The sequence below is a fragment of the Phodopus roborovskii genome, unplaced genomic scaffold, assembly GCF_943737965.1.
Source record: "Phodopus roborovskii unplaced genomic scaffold, PHOROB, whole genome shotgun sequence".
Classification (NCBI taxonomy): domain Eukaryota; kingdom Metazoa; phylum Chordata; class Mammalia; order Rodentia; family Cricetidae; genus Phodopus; species Phodopus roborovskii.
This window is the reverse complement of record NW_026126514.1, coordinates 17941737-17960378: the sequence shown is the minus strand read 5'-3', so window position 1 is coordinate 17960378 and position 18642 is coordinate 17941737. Positions and strand designations below refer to the sequence as shown.

At 44.7% G+C, this 18642-nt stretch overlaps 1 protein-coding gene across 1 annotated transcript in view; it reads left to right on the top strand.

Moving 5' to 3' along the window:
- Positions 1-18642, top strand: part of Cdkl1 (cyclin dependent kinase like 1) — a 39849-nt gene that overhangs the window by 10543 nt on the left and 10664 nt on the right. The window contains exons 2-5 of the mRNA XM_051195936.1: positions 7443-7564; positions 14530-14602; positions 17336-17426; positions 18002-18202. Coding sequence (XP_051051893.1) covers positions 7443-7564; positions 14530-14602; positions 17336-17426; positions 18002-18202 — 487 coding nt within the window. The remainder of the gene's footprint in view (positions 1-7442; positions 7565-14529; positions 14603-17335; positions 17427-18001; positions 18203-18642) is intronic.

The following is an 18642-nucleotide window of genomic DNA, read 5'->3' as shown; positions in this document are numbered from 1 at the left end:
TACCAACCACAGTGAGAAACAACCTGTTTCATAATTGCCAGTGCCTGATGCCCTCATCCGTGCCAGCTCAGCGTTATTTTCCAGTTGTGACCACGGTTGTACTAATAATTCTTTTATGGTATTTTTCACAACAAAACAGCTCAATCATTCACTGCACACATCACTGGCCTTCTGGGTTTTCAGAAGGTTCCAGAAAAGATCTAAGACCAGGTGTTCAGTCAGACAAGCAGCCTGGCACATTCTGTCCCCCTGTGTGGGCTCCAGCAAGCCTACAAACACTCCTTAGCCTGGCTGCCCTGCCTTTCCATGTTTCCCCAGGATGGAGTTTTCCTTTTGACTGTTTTGTTCAGGGTTGTGCTGAGAGGAAGGCAGTCAGTTCTGAGGGCTTCCTTTGGTCCCTCTCTTACTGCGTAGGTCATGAAGCTAATGTTTGCCAACTGCCAAGAGCATCTACCCCAAATTTGCACTTAGGAGTGGAGGGAATGGTCTCAAGTGTGGCTCCATGGATCTGTCCAACCCTCTATGAGTCAGGACTCTAACCTGGAGTTCCAAGAACACGTTGACTCTGAGATATAGGGGCTCAGATCTCAGACCTGATCACACTGTGGGTTTACTTGGAACTGGTCACAGATCCCTTTGGGAATACCTGTGGTGGCATCACAGGGTCCTCCCTCAAAGTTATTTTGATTTATAAGCTGCATGAAGAACTTCAATTTTGTCACCTATCAATTATTTTGGCTAATAGAAATCAACTAACACATTAGCCTCTCCCCACTCCCCATCAGGACTCCATGGCACGGCATGGTGAGGGTTGGCTCAGAGCTCAGTAAAGCGAGGTGTTCTGGCCTTGCTTCTCATCAAAGTCATTATATGCCACTCTGGACACCAGGTGTTAACCACTCTGGAATCTTGTTCCCACTGGAAGGCAAGAGACTAATTCCCATGATAGCAACTTCAATACAAGACAGCCCTTTCCACTCAGCCCACCCAAAACAGCTGTGGATGAATGTCCAAGCCAACAGCATCCTTACTGCTTGTGGTGCTCTAGTAGTGAAAGTATTTGCTGGGCCTTCAAAGGAAAAGTGACCAAGCTCTGTGGATCCATTTAACAATTCAGTCTAGAATCTCTTCCTCCTCAGCTTGCCCCATCCCTTCCTCAATGTTCTGCTGAGGCAGTTCCAGCCTGTCTGCCTTATCTGATGAGAGCCCAGCCTCTAGACAGTGAGCCAGAAGCGTAAACCATCTCCAGTCATCCTTGTTAGGAATTAAATCCCAAGCCATAGGACCAGGCTCTCCCATCGGTGAACTTGCCCATGAAGCTTTATATTTCATTGTGCTCATGGTCCAAGCCCCTCAAGGCTCCTGGGGGCCCACATGAGCCAGGTCTTTTCAGTCTCTGAAGATGGTTACTTCCTCCTTGCTACCTTCTTTGGGCACAGCTTCATTGTTCTTAGGGGTCCTTTGGCTTAGAGGAACAAAGAGGATGAGCATCCTCTATAGAGGCACCTGAACCACCGGAGGGGTCTTCAGACTGTGGAAAGTTTCTGCTGGTGTGCAAACTTCTCCAGACCCAGGAGTTTGGGGAAATTTTAGAGTTTAGGGTTTCCAGGCTCATCATCCCAAACAGCACTATCCCACATCTCAGATTCTTCTTTTTTCTGACTGTGGTGTGTGGAACCTGTTGAAACTACATATTGTCTCCTTTGGGACACAGTATTTTGAAAGTGAAGTCTTTTCAGCAGTCAGCCCAGTCTCCATAGGAGACAAAAGTCCCTTAGACTACTGTTGGCAAACCCTCTGATTGCTGAGCTGTCTGGTGACTAAGCCTGACCTGTCATTTTCTCTTTTCTTTTTTAATGATTTAAAAGAGCCAATAAAAGCCAGGTCATGTAACACTCCTTATAAATCTCCACTTCCCCATATTTATTTCTCTCGTGCCACCGCTGTTGCACAAGCCACCTGTACCTCATCCAAAACCAGCACGAGCTGTTTGTGTTGGTTCTGCGCTGGGCCTGCCTCCCATCCGGCCCACCCAACCTTCAGGAGATCTTTGTCCCATCTGAGTAGTGACTGATTCGGATCTAGAGATCCGTTCTGTAGATGGAGCCGGGCCCTCTTCTCATGCCAGCGCCAGCATGCAGTCCATGCTTGCCTCCACCCCAGAAGTTAAAATCTAAGATAAGGTACTGTGTGCTAGTGTTTGCTTTAGGAGGTGCCCCTGGGGATGGGAGAAAGGGGCAAGAGAGATGCCCGTAGAGGCAGCAGGGCCTCAAGCCCTGGAGATGTACAATTTGCCAGTTTGGGAATCCTTGAGAAGGGCCCAGAATTAATCATTTTAGAGCTGCGGGCAAGGAGGACGGGGTCACTATTTCCATTCTAGATGGATGGGAACTGATGAAGGACTCCCTCCAAAATGTCTGTGAGACCAAGAGTTACGTCCAAAATTTTAAAGTGAAGAGCATTTTACTGGGACAACTTTCATTTTTTAAACTTTAATTCCTGTTCCTTTGCTATTTGCCACAGTTGTAGGAGAAGGACATTTTTGAAAGGAAAACCAAGAAATAATCATTGAGGAAAAGGGTCCACTGTGTTTCCCTAAAAAATACAGACATAGGGTCAACATCCCCTCACTCCCCATCAAAGAGCACAGACCAGAGGGACAGGAGAGGCCACAGACACAGGGATCTGTGTACTGGTCAGTCTAAAAATACATGGTCACTAAGGCCTGCTAGAGATCCCTAAGCCAGTACCTTCAGGGGCCAGGCAGGTATTAGGGAATGGATTCATCTCAGTGAATAAGCGTGCCTTCATCTCTATGTTGTACATGTTCCTGCTTTAAATAGAAGCATGGTCTAATATTTGGAGTCGATAATGTGGGAGAGTGATGCTGATGGGCTCTCTCACTGGGCCTTGGTGTCTCAGGAGTGATGGGGACAGTAGCAAGTAAAGCACATAGTCCTCTGAAGTGAACTACTCTCAGAGCAAGCTCAGTAAAGCCACAGAGATGGGCCTGGAGTTGCCATGCCTCCAACATTTTCCAGAGCAGCCTCAGGACCAGGATCCGAAAGCAATATTTCCTGATCATTAAGTATAGGCAATGAATGCTAATGTCTTTAAAGTTCTGTGGAGGAAGGAAGCACAGACCTCCAGGGATGCAGGGCCTGAACTTATCACAACAGGTGGCAGGCCAGGGAAGGTTTGGGGCTGGTGACAGGAACAGGAGCTGTCCAAGAAGGATGTGTGACACTCTGCTCTTCATAGGAAAACCAGCCGGAGACAAGGTCAGATTCATCTGAGGGGATACTAAACACTGTTGGAAGCTGTCTTTGTGGGGCTGCAATTGGAGCCCGCTGAGTGGCTCCAAGTTTGTACCTGGGTGGGGGGGGGGTGTGGATGAAGGAAAGGCTAGCTATAAACGATAAAAGACAGAGACACAGGATAAAAGTCAGGAGGGCAGATCAGTCAATACTGAAATGCCACGAGTTTATTTTTCACCACTCTTATATACCTTATAGGAAAAGAGAAACATGGTATCATGTATATGGGAACAAATAGACTTTTCTTCCTCACTTATTCTAAGGGTTCAGTAACCACACATTAACTTCAACTTCTCGTTCCCTAGCCTTGAGGATCAGGAGTAGCCACACCTCAGATTCAGGTCTGGTGTTATTTAGACTAAGACAGCCAAACATCCTACTGTAGCCACACCTTTGACCTTGTGACTTGTTGAACTCTCTGTCCTTGTGCTTAGAAAGGGCTACTGAGACCTTCCAGACTGGACTAACATGAGACAGAATGCCAAGAAATAAAACCAGGCTTGAGGCTGTGGCTTCACCCCTCATAAATCGGGAGCAATTATGGTAAAACAAGCCACAACACCTTTGTAGTATATATGGTAATTTTGTCTGTCCTGTCTATTCACGTTTCTTGTGCATGACATTTGGTTCATGTCATCTAATTCATTTACTTGTCCCTCAAGAAGTCCCTTCTATACAAAGGAGAAAATGTCTAAGGCCCAGGCATGCCCAACCTTCTGACGTCATGACAGTATTGGCATCTGCAAAGTTCACACTATTTAAGAACGTGCAGGGAGAGGGGGGGATATGTTCTGCGATGGTTTAAGTATGTTTCCAGTTTTGTGTTGGTTTTCATTCACAACTACCCTACACCTCACACAGCCTGTGGTCCACACAAAGGACACCCCAGAGCCCTCAGAGACTTCAGAGACAAACATCCACAATTACCGAAGCAGTGGCTGAAAGCCACAGGGTACAGACTGTGAAGTAGCCTCCAGTTTAAGGACCAAGGTGTCCCCCTGGCCCCTCCCCCAGGCCAGTGAGTTATGGACAGAGAGGAAGAAGCTGCACTTCCTTTCTGTGGCTTCCCATTTCACCTAAGATAAAGTGTAAACGTTCACCCCGCCAGGCCCTGCAGGACCCATGTTCTGACTAGTTGTCTGGCCACTGCCCATGAAATTCACCCTCAAGGCACATTCTTTCACTTTCTTAAATGGCCTGAGCAAGGTCCTCTCCTGAAACAGCAGTCTGTTACTGGTGTTCATGGGGGTAGGAGGTTATTTGTTTTGGTAGGGTTATGGTGGGGTAGGGGACCATGAGGAGTTATTGCTTTCTCATGTTGGGGTGAGTATTCTTTGATGGTTACAATGGTCCAATTTGGCACATAGAAAGAGTTTCAGAGATGGATTTGGTGTGAGAAATAATGATTCTTGCTTTATAATAAGAATATTGGAGTCTAGAAAACACATCAGTTTATTTTACAACTTTGCTAAGGTGGGCATCAGCCCAGAGAAAAGGCAAAAAATGGGTGGTCTTTGGGTTTAGTGTAAAACAGTGGTTTTAAAAATCCTATATCACTGGGCTCAGCAGTTAGAGGAGTACTGGTTGTTTTTATAGAGGACCAAAGTTTGATTCCCAGCACCCACATGGTAGTTCACAACCACCTGTAACTCCAGTTCCAGGGGATCTGATGCCTTCTTCTGACCTCAACCTTGCACCAGGCACACTCATGGCAGATATACATACAGGCAAAACATTCACACACACACACACACACACACACACACACACACATGCTTCCTTGCCTGCTGAATTCACTGGTTGGTTCTTCAGGGAGATGCAATCTTCCCAGGGTTTAGCAATGCCTCTCCCCAGAAGAATTCCATCCTGTTGGTTCAGGATGGAAACCTTTATCTAATGTATTTCCTGGGACTGGAGATTTCTGTCAGGTCCAAATGAAACTCCAGTTCCCTAAACTCCAAAAGTGATTATGTCTAGAAATGACAGTCTTGACCCAGCTCAAGCTGGGCTATAGAAGGATTTCTGGTGGTTAGATAAAAGCCAGCATTCCTCAGCTTGTCAAATGGGTTTCTTTCCTGTCTGCCAAAAGGGATACATAGCACTCCACTGACATATATTTGTGCTGGCCTCCAGACTCCTACAGTCCCTATTCACAAGTTCCCATTATGTATTTCAAAGTCTACACTAGCATCATGGTTGCAGCAGCTCTGGGCTCCCCTCCCCCAGCTGCTCACCCTCCTTATAAGCTGCTATTCTCTACTATTCCCTGACACCACCTTGCTTGCTCACCATCTCCACTGTTCTCTCTTCTTATTCTCTGCTACCCTAGTCCTAGCCATATTTCTCTCTCTGCTCTGGAGTCTTCCAGATCTCTCTCTCTCTCTCTCTCTCTCTCTCTCTCTCTCTCTCTCTCTCTCTCTCTCTCATAAAATCCTTCCCCCTAATGGAGCAGACATTTTGTTAGTTTTTTTAACTGCACCCTTTGTGTACAGTTCTCTCCTTTTCTGGTATGTGAGCTCAGTCGCATGGTAAACTGCCTGTAACTCTTCAACCCTAGGCTGAATGAAGTAAGAGTGTCTAGGTAAGCAGGTGCCAGCTGGCAGCCAGTGGAGAAAGGGCCTCCTGCTTGCCTGTGATTCCCCAAGGAGCTCCAAACACAATTCATGCTGAGAATGGACCACAGTGGTTTATTTCTTACCGTGGTTATCATGCTTAAATATGAGTGTGCTCAGCATCACTGAACTATACATTTTTTTTAATGCTTACAAATTGGATTGTATATATTTTATAACTTTTGGGGGTGTTGTTTCAAGACAGGGTTTCTCTGTGTAACCCTGACTGTCCTGGAACTTGCTCTGTAGAACAACCTAGCCTCAAACTCAGAGATATCTAAATGCTTTTGTGTCCGAGCGCTGGGATTAAGGGTGAGCCATCACCTCCCAGATTGTTATGTTTTTAATCAGGGAGAGAAACTAACATGATAAAGACAACACTTGACTACAAACCCTTGTAGAAAACCATTAATAGCTGTTGTGGTCTGTATGTGAAATGTTCCAAGAGACTCTTGTGTTTGAACACTTGGTCACCAGCTGATATCATTGTTTTGTGGAACCTTCAGGAGCTGGAACCTTGCAAGGGAGATTACAGGGCATGGAGGTGGGACTTGAGGTGTTATAGCCCACTCTCTGCTTTCTGACTGTCATGCAATCATCAGTAACTTCATATTACTGTCAAGAGAGACTGTATCTCTTTAGACTGTAAGCCAAACAACCCTGTCTTCCCATATGTTGCTTTTTGTCAGACGTTTCGCCACAAGAACAAGAACAGTAACAACTAAAAAAGATTATTTAGAAAAAGAGGTTAGAAGTCATCAAACAGTAACGAAGTAGACACTAATGTTATTACTGGTCATAAAGCAAGAATGGGCACTATAAAAAAAAAAGGAATTGACTAGGAGGAAGGCTCTGTGTGTGTGTGTGTGTGTGTGTGTGCATGTGTGCATTTGTATGTGGTAATGTTGTTACAAATCTCCTTTTTCTTTAGAGAAAGATTTGTGTGCCAGGTATGGTAGCCCACGCCTTTAATCATAGCACTCAGGAAGTAGTGGATCTCTGTGAGTTGGAGGCTAGCCTGATCTACATAGTGAGTTCCAGGAAAACCATAGATGCATAATAGGAAAAGTCTGTTAAAGAAAGAAATGAAGGAAGGAAGGAAGAAAAGAAAGGGATTTCTACTAGATTGATCTATTCCATCTATAGATATCCATGAAACCAGAGAACATTAAACAACTAATTGAAAATAGTTACTAATCACATAATAGTAATTTCTAATTACTATGAGAGTATGAGCCCTCTGGGGATTCTGACCCAGGGGTGCAGAGACAGTCTGGGAGAACATCTCAGGAGAGGACATTTAACTAGAGACTTGAAGGCTGAGCTAGTATTACCTCAGCCCTCCTCAGCATCCGCTTGTGTAGCTAGTCTTCTCAGATCTCTTCCTTTCACAAACTACCTGAGCCCTGACCACCTTTACTTCTAAGTCACTGGGAGACAGCTTGATTCTTCCTGGCTGGCACTCTAAGAAGCTAGCAGCTCAGATTTACCGTCCTGCCTCTTGTACCTTCAGCAACTGAAGCATCCCAACCTCGTCAACCTCCTGGAGGTCTTCCGGCGTAAGCGGAGGCTTCACCTGGTGTTCGAGTACTGCGACCACACAGTGCTGCACGAGCTGGATAGATACCAGAGAGGGTGAGTGGTGCATCCCTTCCCACAGAGACAAAGAAAGGTTTGTGAGGGGGAAGCAGCTGCAGGGACTTTTTAAAAGGCTATGTAAGCAGCCATGCAGGGTGGTCCCTGTGTGTAACTGGGAGATTGAAACAAGACAAACTGGCAGTTTGAGGCCACCCTGGGCCGTAAGCCCTGCCTCCAAAACAAACAAACAAACAAAAACCAAACAACAATAAAAACAAACAAACAAAAAACAAGTGAACAAAAGTAGTGCTCACCATATCTCTGGTGCTGGGTTAACAGCCAAGAAATTTCGGGGGGTGGGGGGAAGATGTTGTGAAATAAGTTATAATGTCATTTCCATGAAGAACCCATGAGTAACATAATAGCAGGAGAGACAAACCTTGGCTTCTTTGGCTCATATCTCTGTATTGAAGTTGCCGCAGCCTCAGAAAGAAGTGGGGGGGGGGGGGGGGGGGGGGGGGGTAGTAGATACTTTGTGTCCAACTAGGGAAGTAAAGTGGCTTGTACTTGAGGAGACAGCATTTCTAAAGTATGGCGACACACACCTATGATTCCAGCTCTTGGGAAGCTGAGGCAGGAGGGTCACCAGTCTGAGACCAGCCTGGGCTACAGAACAAGACTCTGCCTCAAAATACATACATACATACATACATACTACAATTACACATGCATACATGGATAAATAAATAATAAAAAAGTACAAGAGAAATGGCTAAGAGGATGTTTAAGGCTAGAAGAAACCTAAAGCAATCTAAGTATTTGATTTGCTGCAATAGTCAGGGCTCCTTTAGTACAAGTGGCAGAAACTCAGCTTGAGGTGGGTGCCAGTAAAGGGCACAGGTGTAGGTGACTGTTACTGGAAGCTTGAGAGTGACTGGTGTGTGTGTGGCACAGGTTAGAAGGAACTGGGAAAGGACAAGTGCAGGCTAGAGCATGGCCACAGCTTACACATAAGCATACACAGTGTTTCCAGGAGAAGGGAACTTCTGGGAGAGGAAACTGCACATCGAATCCCCTGGATTTCTGATTGGCCAACTGGAGTGATGTAACTATCCTGAGAGTCATTCACAGTGGATGAAAGGAGAGAAAAATTATTAGTAGGTCATTGGTGTTATAATTTAAAATGATTCGGGATCAAAAAAAGGCTTCATGGTGGAGGCATCGTTCATTTCAAGATGGAATTGAGAGAAGTTGATAAGGGAAGAATATCCCATTTTCTTCTGCCACCCATTTCTGGGAGTGGGGTGTCGCCTCCCCATTTGGCTGGGGAAATATGGAGAGTGCCTGGAAGGTCAGAGTTGCAGAATAGTGGACTGCTCTTGGCTCATGTCCTCACTCCAGTGACTGGAGGATGAGACTCTTGTCACATACTTCTCGGCTTTGCCCAGGAGCTTGTTCTCTTGTGATACTGGTTATATGTCATCTGCCAAGGCCTCCTGGTGGATGAGATTAAAGTGGCTTGCGGCTACTTAACATCCCTGAAGCATGCTTTTTTCATGTTCCAAAGTGTTAGAGCCAAGAAGACAGGCACTGCCCTTCAGAAATGACGCATTAAAACAAGAGAGCGTTTGCTGTGTTGATGTTTGCCCTTTCAGCAGTTTGCAAGTAACACTCAAAGGAAATTTACAGTGCAGTTGCTCGTGCTGTGTGGTATGGTACAATGGAGACACTACAGGGAATGCAGCTACTCATGGCTGGCCCATTGTTCCTATACCATAACCAACACAGAAGCTTTCTGGAACCTCAAATGTCATATAATCTCTCCATGTAACAAGCAAGACATTAATTGTGCACCGGAAAGTAGCTTAGCTGAGTGTCCTCTAATCTAATCTAATCTAATCTAATCTAATTACTGTCTACACGAGGGCAGCAACAAGTCCCACGTGTCCGGGACTTGAACCATCTAAGACTGTCTGCCTGCTTTAGCTGCCTGACACAGCCAAGGTTATTATACCTTTGCTTCTGATCAACTTCCTGAATCATCAGGATACCCATGACCTACATCATCCTTGGATTTGAGTCATTTGCTCCAGCAATACACAGAACCCTGGGAAAAATTTACTCACATTTTCTGCCTTATTACCAAAACAAAAAACAAAAAAAAAACAAAAACAAAAACAAACAAACAAAAAAACAACCAAAAAGTCAAAGGATACAGATGAAAAGACGACATGGAGGGTAAAGTAAAAGTGACGATGTTTGGAATTCATGCCTCTGTAGATATTCTACTCTCTAGGAAGACCCACAAGTTCACTCAAACCCCATCCTTGCGGGTGCTTACAGGGACTCCACTGAGTAGGCAAGGTTGCTAAGTGACTGCATGGAGAATTCAGCAAGACCTGTCTGTTGAGATTCTTCCTGGCTTATCTGTGATACAGTCATTCCTCCAGGAAAGGGAACAGGGCCCCTGGGGATGAGGAGGGTCAGGAACTGATGAGATGTTTTCTTCAAGACCATCTATCTCTAAGACAGAGATAAGGGAGTCATGAGTTTGTATGGCCTGTGAACCAGGCAAGGTAGAAAAAACTCTGCATATAGTTGGAGATAGATGTGTGTGTGTGTGTGTGTGTGTGTGTGTGTGTGTGTGTGTGTGTGTGCCTGCATTAGACTTTTTGACTTTGTGACAAATGTCTGAGAGAAACAGTTGTTTAGAAAGAAAGACTTATTTGGGCTTGTGATTTCAAAGGCTTTGGTTCATGGTTGGCTGGCTCTGTAGCGTGGGGCCTGACATGGTCGATGCAGAGTACCATGATGGGGAGGTTATGACAGGACAAAGCTACTTGTCTCATGACAACCAGGAAACAGAGAGGAGTGACAGGAGAGGTCAACATTTACCCTTCCTTCAACGTAGGCCCTGTTTCCTATAGCTCCACTCTCCCCCAATAGTCTATTCAGATTTTGAGCCCATTGGCTAATGGAGCCGCCCATCACGTGAGAGCCTTTGTGATCTAGCTGTCAATGGAAAGGCCCTCGCTGACAGAGCCAGAAGCATGCAGTCAGTAATTTTCTCAGCACCCCTCCATCCAGTCAAATGACACCCAAATTTACCATCACAACAGAGTGGGATTGGGGGAGGGGAGCAAGGAAACCTTAACTACCATAACTGCCAGCCTTGTTCAATTTGATTAAAGACATTTTACCTACTGAGAAGACACTCTCCAGAAGTGTGGATGCAGCCAAGCTGCCTCAGTGTGATGACAAAAACAGAGTGACTGCTTTCCCTCACCCCAATTCTTGGTTCCTCATAAAGATTATATACTGATTTTTTTTTTTTTAAACAAGTCACCTAGCATTAAGCCAGTAGACAAGATTTATACATAAATGAGAAAGTTGCTGCTTTGGTTTTATGCATCATGATGGGCCACTTGTGTGGTGTTCAGTTTGCTGGAGTGTCCTGGTGTCTGACCAAGTCCCGTGTCCGGAGTAGCCAACTTGCCGGCTGCTTTGCAATGAAAGCATCGCCTGTGTTCCGAGACGAGTCCTCTGCTTTGCCAAGATGCTTTCATACATGTTTTATATACAGCGGAATATAATCTTTAGATCTATTAATGTAAATCATTACATTAAGTTGCATTATTTCCAGCCACTCTTCCATCACTGACTATTCAAGAAGTTTTTAGCATTTGGTCTGATAAATTCTACAATTTTTTTCTAAACACAGGCTTTTCTTTTTCTTTACTTTCCCTTTAGAAGTTCTCAAACTAGGACTCCTGGGTATATATTTTCTCAAACTGAACAAATTTGCTTTACCACCCACATTTCAAACTGATATGTATTTTTCCTTATAATCATGCTAACTCAAGTCCTTTTATTAAAATATTTCGTGTGAAGTCTATCAAATGTGTAAGGAAGAAATAGTAGCAACTCTGTCCAAAACTCTTCTAGAAAGCATAGAAGACACATTGCCTAAGTCGTTTACTGAGTCCAATCTATCCTGATGCAAAAACCAGATAAAGGTGTTTCAAATCGAGAAAATGATGAGTGGGAAAAAAAAAAAAAAAAAAAAACCAAAACACCGATGAGTGTTTCTCATGGACTTGGATGAAAAACTACTAAAATTATTAGCAGATAATGTAACATGAAAAGTGGCCGGCAGTTTTAGACATTGTAAACTTCCTGTTTTCAAACTTAATTTATTTTATGTGTATGAGTGTCTTGCCTGCATGTATATCTGTGTGCCATGTGAATGCCCAGTGTCCTCAGAAGGTAGAAGAGGTGGTCCATCTCCTGGAACTGGAGCTATGGATAGCTATATGCCATTGTGTGGGTGCTGGGAACTGAACCAGGAACTTCTGCAAGAACAAGTGTTCTTAACCTCTGAGCCATCTCTCCAGGCCCTGTAGGCTCCCAATTCTGATAGATGAAGATTTAGTTCTCATAAATCATTATCCCCTCTGCTTCCCTACCCAATCCTCCAAATATTTGCATTATTAATTTAATATTAACTACTATCAAATTATAGATGAGCATTATACCATAATTTCATATTGTATATTTGTTATTATTCAAGACAGGGTCTCACTACATAGCTCTGATTGTCTTGGAACTCACTATATAATAAACCAGGCTGGCCTTGAACTCACAGAGATCCACCTGCTTCTGCTCTTCGCTGTGCTGGCTTTCATATTGCATTTTTCCTCAAATTACTATCTGCTCTTCCCTTTAAGTTTTCTACCTCTATGCTTTTCTGTGGGACACTCACATCTGATTCCACTAGTTCCTATTCATTTATTTATTATTTCTTGGTGGCATCCCACCTTTAATGCCCTGTGTCTCCTACTGTCTAGCTGCCCTCCTGGGACCCCCTTTTGCAGTTCCCCCTGAATTTCTCTGCAGTTGAATTCCTCACTTCCTGAGTTTCCTATCTTCCTTTTTCTGGGTTTAGTTAATCATTTTTCCCCCCAGCACATCTATCTTTAACTGGTTAAAAAGATAGTATAATCACTCAGAAATCTAGGCTAGATATTCCTAATGATCCCCACAACCACCACTTCAGCATCCCCTTGGAATGAAGCAGATAGATGTCCTTTGTGTTTCTAAGGTAAAACAAGCTTCCCAAAGCAAGAGGAAGGAATATAGCACAGCTGGGCTCCCAGCACTGGGGAGGCAGAGGCAGGCAGATCTCTTGAGTTTGAGGCCAGCCTGATCTGCAGAACTAGTTCTAAGTCAACCAGGGCTGCAGAGTGAAACACTGTTTCCAAACAACAACCAAAAAGAGCTCAGCTCAGCTTCACTGGAAGACAGCCCCCAAGTGTGTGTCTCTCTCTTCTCCACTCTTCCTGGGCGGACGGGTTCCAGTCCACCCTCCCACCCTTCCCAGAAAGAGCTGGCCACTTCTTACTTTGTACAGTTTCTACACTAAAAAGTGTGTAACAGCGTGCTCAACATTACAGGAATATTAATGATAGACTATTATAAGTCAGTAGTCAACACTCCTCTTGCATTATTTATTTTGGGAAATGTCTTTGGAGACTGAAGTTTCTTGGCACTCACAAGTTCGTGTCAAAAACTCACTGAATAAACACAATATGTTTTTTTCTGAACAAGAGATGGATGCTGGGGAGCCATTGAAGTCCAATTCTTACTTGTCTTTTTCTAGGCTGTTTTTTCCTGATAGGTGAGTTTTCCTGATGTTTGTGCCTACATATCACCAGAACAAGGAAAAGGATTTGGTGACAAGCTACCTCAAGTCTGAAAACAATCCTAATCCAAACAACGTCCTGTCTATTCTTCCTGGGGGTGGGCTCCTCATTTCCGGCACACTGTCCCTGTGTCTGTTCAAGCATCCTTTGATTTGCCTGAAAGGATTTCCTGCACATCTGGTCCCTGACAGCAGTGGCCTTGTGGCCTCTCCCAGAGGCTAGAAGTGACTTTCTGTGACTACCTTTAATGCTAACTGCATTTCCTCCCTGGTGGCCAAGGACCACAGCAATATTTAATTTTTGATTCATAAAAATGTTAAGTCCAGCATGTGTGTGTCCGGGAGTGGTACCCCCAAATAATCAACTCCCTTTCTAATCACTCCTTGCCCCATGCTTGGAATGCTTCCTTCCCGATGAGATGCCTTTTACCAGTTCACACACAGCGTCCATCAGGACTCTAGGCCACCACGGTAAAGTCAGCCACGAGAGCGTGAGGAAGGGACGGGAAAGTGGCATGCTTAGGTGTTGCGGTAGAGGAAAGAGCAGAAAGAAGTGAGGATGACGCAGCTGGCAAGAAGAGAGGTGCAGTGCCGGGAAGGGAACGCAACACTGCGTCTTTCCTTATTTTGAACTTTACTTGTATGGTATGCCACATAAACCTCTTCCTTGTCTCAGGAAAACCTCATCCCTCTCCCTTCAAATAAAACAAACGAAACAGGCAACTCAGGCAGGTAACTTGTGTGATGCGCACACAGGGAGAAGTCTTGCTTCAGGACCGTAGTCTAGAGCACCCTGAGCAAAGACACAGCATTGTCTTTTGTGCTGAGTATTAACTAGCTTTACATTAGTAAGGCTCTCCTTGCAGAAGTGGGGCTTGGTGGCCCATGCCTGTAATCCCAGCACTTGGAGGCTAATACAGCTTGAGCTCGAGTTTTATGTCAGTCAGGAACACCATAGCAAAGACCATGCCTCCACCCTCTCTTAAAAAAACAAAAGAAAGAAAAAAACAGAGGCGTTCAGGTTACAGGCAATACCAGAACATAAATACTTGTGGAAATCCCTGTGGATTTTCATGATTCTTCTCTGTAAACATCCATATTTGTATTTTTGTTAATTTTATTTCCTTACAATCCAGCAGTATGCTGGCCACACATTATCAGCAGTCTGGACTTGTGAACTGAGAGGGCTCTGTGTCTCAAGAGGATTCTGTCTCCTGGGGTTTCTCAGTACTAAAGCCTGCCCTGGGTTGGATTGGGTTTCTTGAGCTGAATTCCATGTCTAGAGTGAAGAATGTGTTTGTGCTGTTTTTGTTTTTATTAGGGTACCAGAACATCTCATGAAGAGCATAATTTGGCAGACACTGCAGGCTGTAAATTTCTGCCATAAACACAATGTAAGTCTCATGATCTCCTTTGAAAACTCAGGCAGCTTTCCTTAAGCCATGGTTGAGCCTTGTTCAAAGTTCATATCACACCTTCGTGCGTATAATTTTTCATAAGCCTGGCTGGAGTAAGAGACTGAAATTCCAGCTTAACTTTCCCTTTGTATACAGATCCTATGACACATACATTTTAAAAACAAAAACAAAACAAAACAAAAAACATTTAGGGACTGGAGAGATGGCTCAGTGTTTAAGACACTGGCTGTTCTTCCAGAGGACCCAGGGTTCAATTCCCAGCTCCCACATGGCAGCTCACAATGATCTGTAACTCCAGTTCTGTTCCAGGGGACCTAACACCTTCCCACCAATGCACATAACATAAAGATAGATAAATTATTTTTAAAACTAGTCATATTTTTTAAACTTGTAAAATGTGCAAAATGTGTGGTAGAAAGAACCTCATTTACTTAGAGAACCTGTATTGGATTGGTTTCCCCAAAAGGTTTTGAAATTGGGAGGGGCAACCCCAGCCACCTCATGCCTGGTCAGCTGCAGTTGCATGGGTGGAGGTCCCAAGCCCAAAGTCCAAGTGCTAGTGTCTGCTTTGGTGAGATAAGAGTGCTAACGTGGGCCTCTGGTTATCCTGGCCACAGCTGGGCTCTAGGGAGTCACAGTTCGAGGCTGCCCAGGTGACATGGCTTCATAGATGCTGAAAAAAATCTACTGCCCTCTCCTACCCATACGGTACTGCCCACTTCCTGGGAACCGCTAAAAACAAACAAAATCCCAGATAATAATGTTAGAGTTTCATTCTAGCCATGAGTACAATTGGATTGCAGCCATCTATCATCTCAACTGACAAGTCACCGAGCCTGAGGGGTTAAATCCCCTATGAGTATGACCTAGGAAGTTTCTTCTGAAGCTTTTCAAGGAGAAAATATGAGAACAGCTATTATCGTGCTTTCATTAGCTCAAGCCTAAAATCTCTGTCAGAGCTGGGATGGAACTCCATGGCCTAACATGCATGGGGTTTGACTCCAAACACTAAAAAAAAAAAAGAAAGAAAGAAAAAAAAAAAAGTCACCATTTTACAACAGAGAAGGCATGGACACTTCCCATGGCTAGTCACTGTGAGTGGTTAGCATTTCCTGGCAGTCAAGTTTCAGCATGGGAGGGAGAGTGGGGGAGGGACAGAGGGACCCAGGGAAGGAGAGAGGTGGGGGTGGGGAGGAGGGAATGAGAAAGCCAGCTGTCCACACAGCCCTGGAGGGAAGATCTGAGGAAGTGGAGACAAATAGAATGCATACCACAGCTCTCTGGAGAGCCCCAGACTCTGTCCATGTGCTAGGGACATGTGGGTGGGTGGGGAGGACCTGCTAAGGAGCGAGGGTGCTGAGGGGGAGGACACATTCTTGTTTTCCAGTCCCCCTGCCCGTATGTCATCATGATATTCATGGGAGGACCTATTTATAGCAGCATGTAAAATGACTGGTGAAGGACTTCAGACTCCAGAGCCATCGATTACTGAGAAGCAGATAGGATAACTTAACCCTCCCCCAACCTTTCCAGAATAAAAATGCTGATGGGAAGAGACCATGCTGCCCTCTCACACCCAGCATCCTTTGGAGTCGGAATTGCTGGGCCCATGAGGAACCTCTGTCCCCTTTCCAAATTCTAGAAGTCAAGGATAACCCCAAGGGTTTCAGGCATCAGGCCAGAAGTCCCTGGGGCAGCAGAAAGATCCAGCATTTCCCAGCAGAGAGGAAAACCCTTGGAAAGGGGGCCAATCACAAGGAAGCCTGAGGAATATTTTGTCCCAACTTAATTTTTAAACATAGATGTTGGTTAAAAGTTGTTGATTAAGAGGTTTATTTACTTTTCTTTGTCAAAGAAATTGTCATTGACTAAGAAGGCCCTGGGAAGTTTCTTAAGCGTCCCTCTGGGTAGCTTCGCCCTGTTAAAGAATGTGGCTAGATACCAGGCGATGAGGCCGCGCAGAGCAGGAGCCGCCTCCCTGCCCAGCACAGGCCTCGCTGTGCGACAGAGCTGACATCTAGCGACTCACCCCAAAGGGTGAGGCTGCAGCCTTCGCTTGTTTATCTTGTCAGGACAAATGTCAGAGTGGGAAGGGAGATCTCTTGGCAAGCTAGAGCTTCCCGCCCAATCTTCCCAGCTTATCTCAGCAGGCCCAGGGCTTGTCCTGTTTACCCAGCAGGCCATGTTTCAATGAACAAAGCTAACGCACCCATCTGTAGCGCCGGCCACAGGCTGTGGGCCTCAGAGCCCTTGAGTTCTTTTCCCTTCACTTACAGTCGTCAGGTTACCTATGACTTCTAGTTAAATATGAAGTGCCCTGTTGTACTATATACTTGGGCTGGAGGTGTAGGTCAGTGGTGGAGTGCATGGATAATCCTGGGTAGATCCCCAGCACTGAAAAAATAAAGTCATTTATCCAAAATTCAAATGTAACCAGGTGTCTGTCATACATGTTTTGATTGTCTGAGTCTCCCCTCTAGCTTTTTTTGTCCTGTCACACTTCTTGGTTTTGGGGGCCCTTTGGGAATTTAAAATGATTCTGTCTATAGGTATTGAGCTAATTTTAGTCTGTTGTTTTCTCATCCAACAGTCTAATGAAAGATTAAAGTGATGTATCCATTATTTGCTAAATATTTCTGCCCTTTACTCACAGAAGATATTTGCAATTGCTCCTTGAGGACATTTTTGTTTTGTTTTGTTTCTCACCAGTGCATACATAGAGATGTGAAACCAGAAAACATTCTCATCACAAAACACTCAATCATTAAGCTCTGTGACTTTGGGTTTGCCCGGCTTCTCAGTGAGTATTGACGATGTCTTGGGGTAAAAGAAACATTCTTGCTATGATAGCTGGTCTGGATACTACAGAAAGCTGGTTCTCATGTTCTGCCCAGGGAATAACCTTGCTATAAATTACAGTTCTTGCAGAATTTTGTAATGGATATAACTTGAAAAACGTACAAACCCACAATGGTGTAGATGCGTAGGCTATGTGAATTGTATGTGTAAGATGTACTGCGGTTGTTATTGTAAATCATGCTAATCTCCTGATTTCTACCCTTGCCTCCCTTCCTCCCTGAACTGACACTTTCCAGAAGTAATTCTTTAGATCAGTGGCTTTTAATCTTGGCTGCAGATTAATACATGAGGAACTTTAAAACCTGTCCTGGTAACCTTGGGCCCTCTCCAAGTATTCTGATTAGTTGGGTTGGCATCAGTAACTTAAAAATCCCTATGGCTAAGGGATTTTAACTAGCAGCCAGTCTTGAGAACGGTGGTCCTGAACAGCTATGAGCTTCGTTTCTTAGGCATTTCCCTCTCAGTTTGGATTCCCGGCTTCCACTATTCTGTTTTCCATGTTGCTTCACTGGCCAGCCGGACCAGGTGACTACTACACAGACTATGTGGCCACCAGGTGGTACCGCTCACCTGAGCTGCTGGTGGGGGACACACAGTATGGCCCCCCGGTAGATGTTTGGGCAATTGGCTGCGTCTTTGCTGAGCTGCTATCCGGAGTGCCTCTGTGGCCAGGAAAATCTGATGTGGATCAGCTCTATCTGATAAGGAAAACCCTGGGTAAGTGGCATTTCTGTCCTGATTTGTAGAGAACTGCCTAGCTTTCCCCATGACAGCACCACAGTCCCAGCTCACCAGACACTTGGGGACTTTGTTGCCTCACTGATGTGGCTCCATTAAAAGTGGTCAGGGTTTATTCAAATAATGATAATGAATGATTCCTGAAGATTTACTAATTGTCCAGAAGATAAAGACATAGCTCTTGAGCTTAGGTTGGATCCAGTTAGCTTCTAAAAGCATTACCATGGCAACAGGAACCCTGCAAGGACTTGACTGGTCACTGCTTTTGAGGCTGATTTCACTTACAAGCTGAACCTTCCCTCATCCAGAGTGCTTGGAAGTAGAAGGGTTGATGACTTTGGAGATTTTGATGACATGTCTTAGGGATGGGACCCAAGTCTAAACTCAGAATTCATTTATGTTTCATTTACATTTTATCC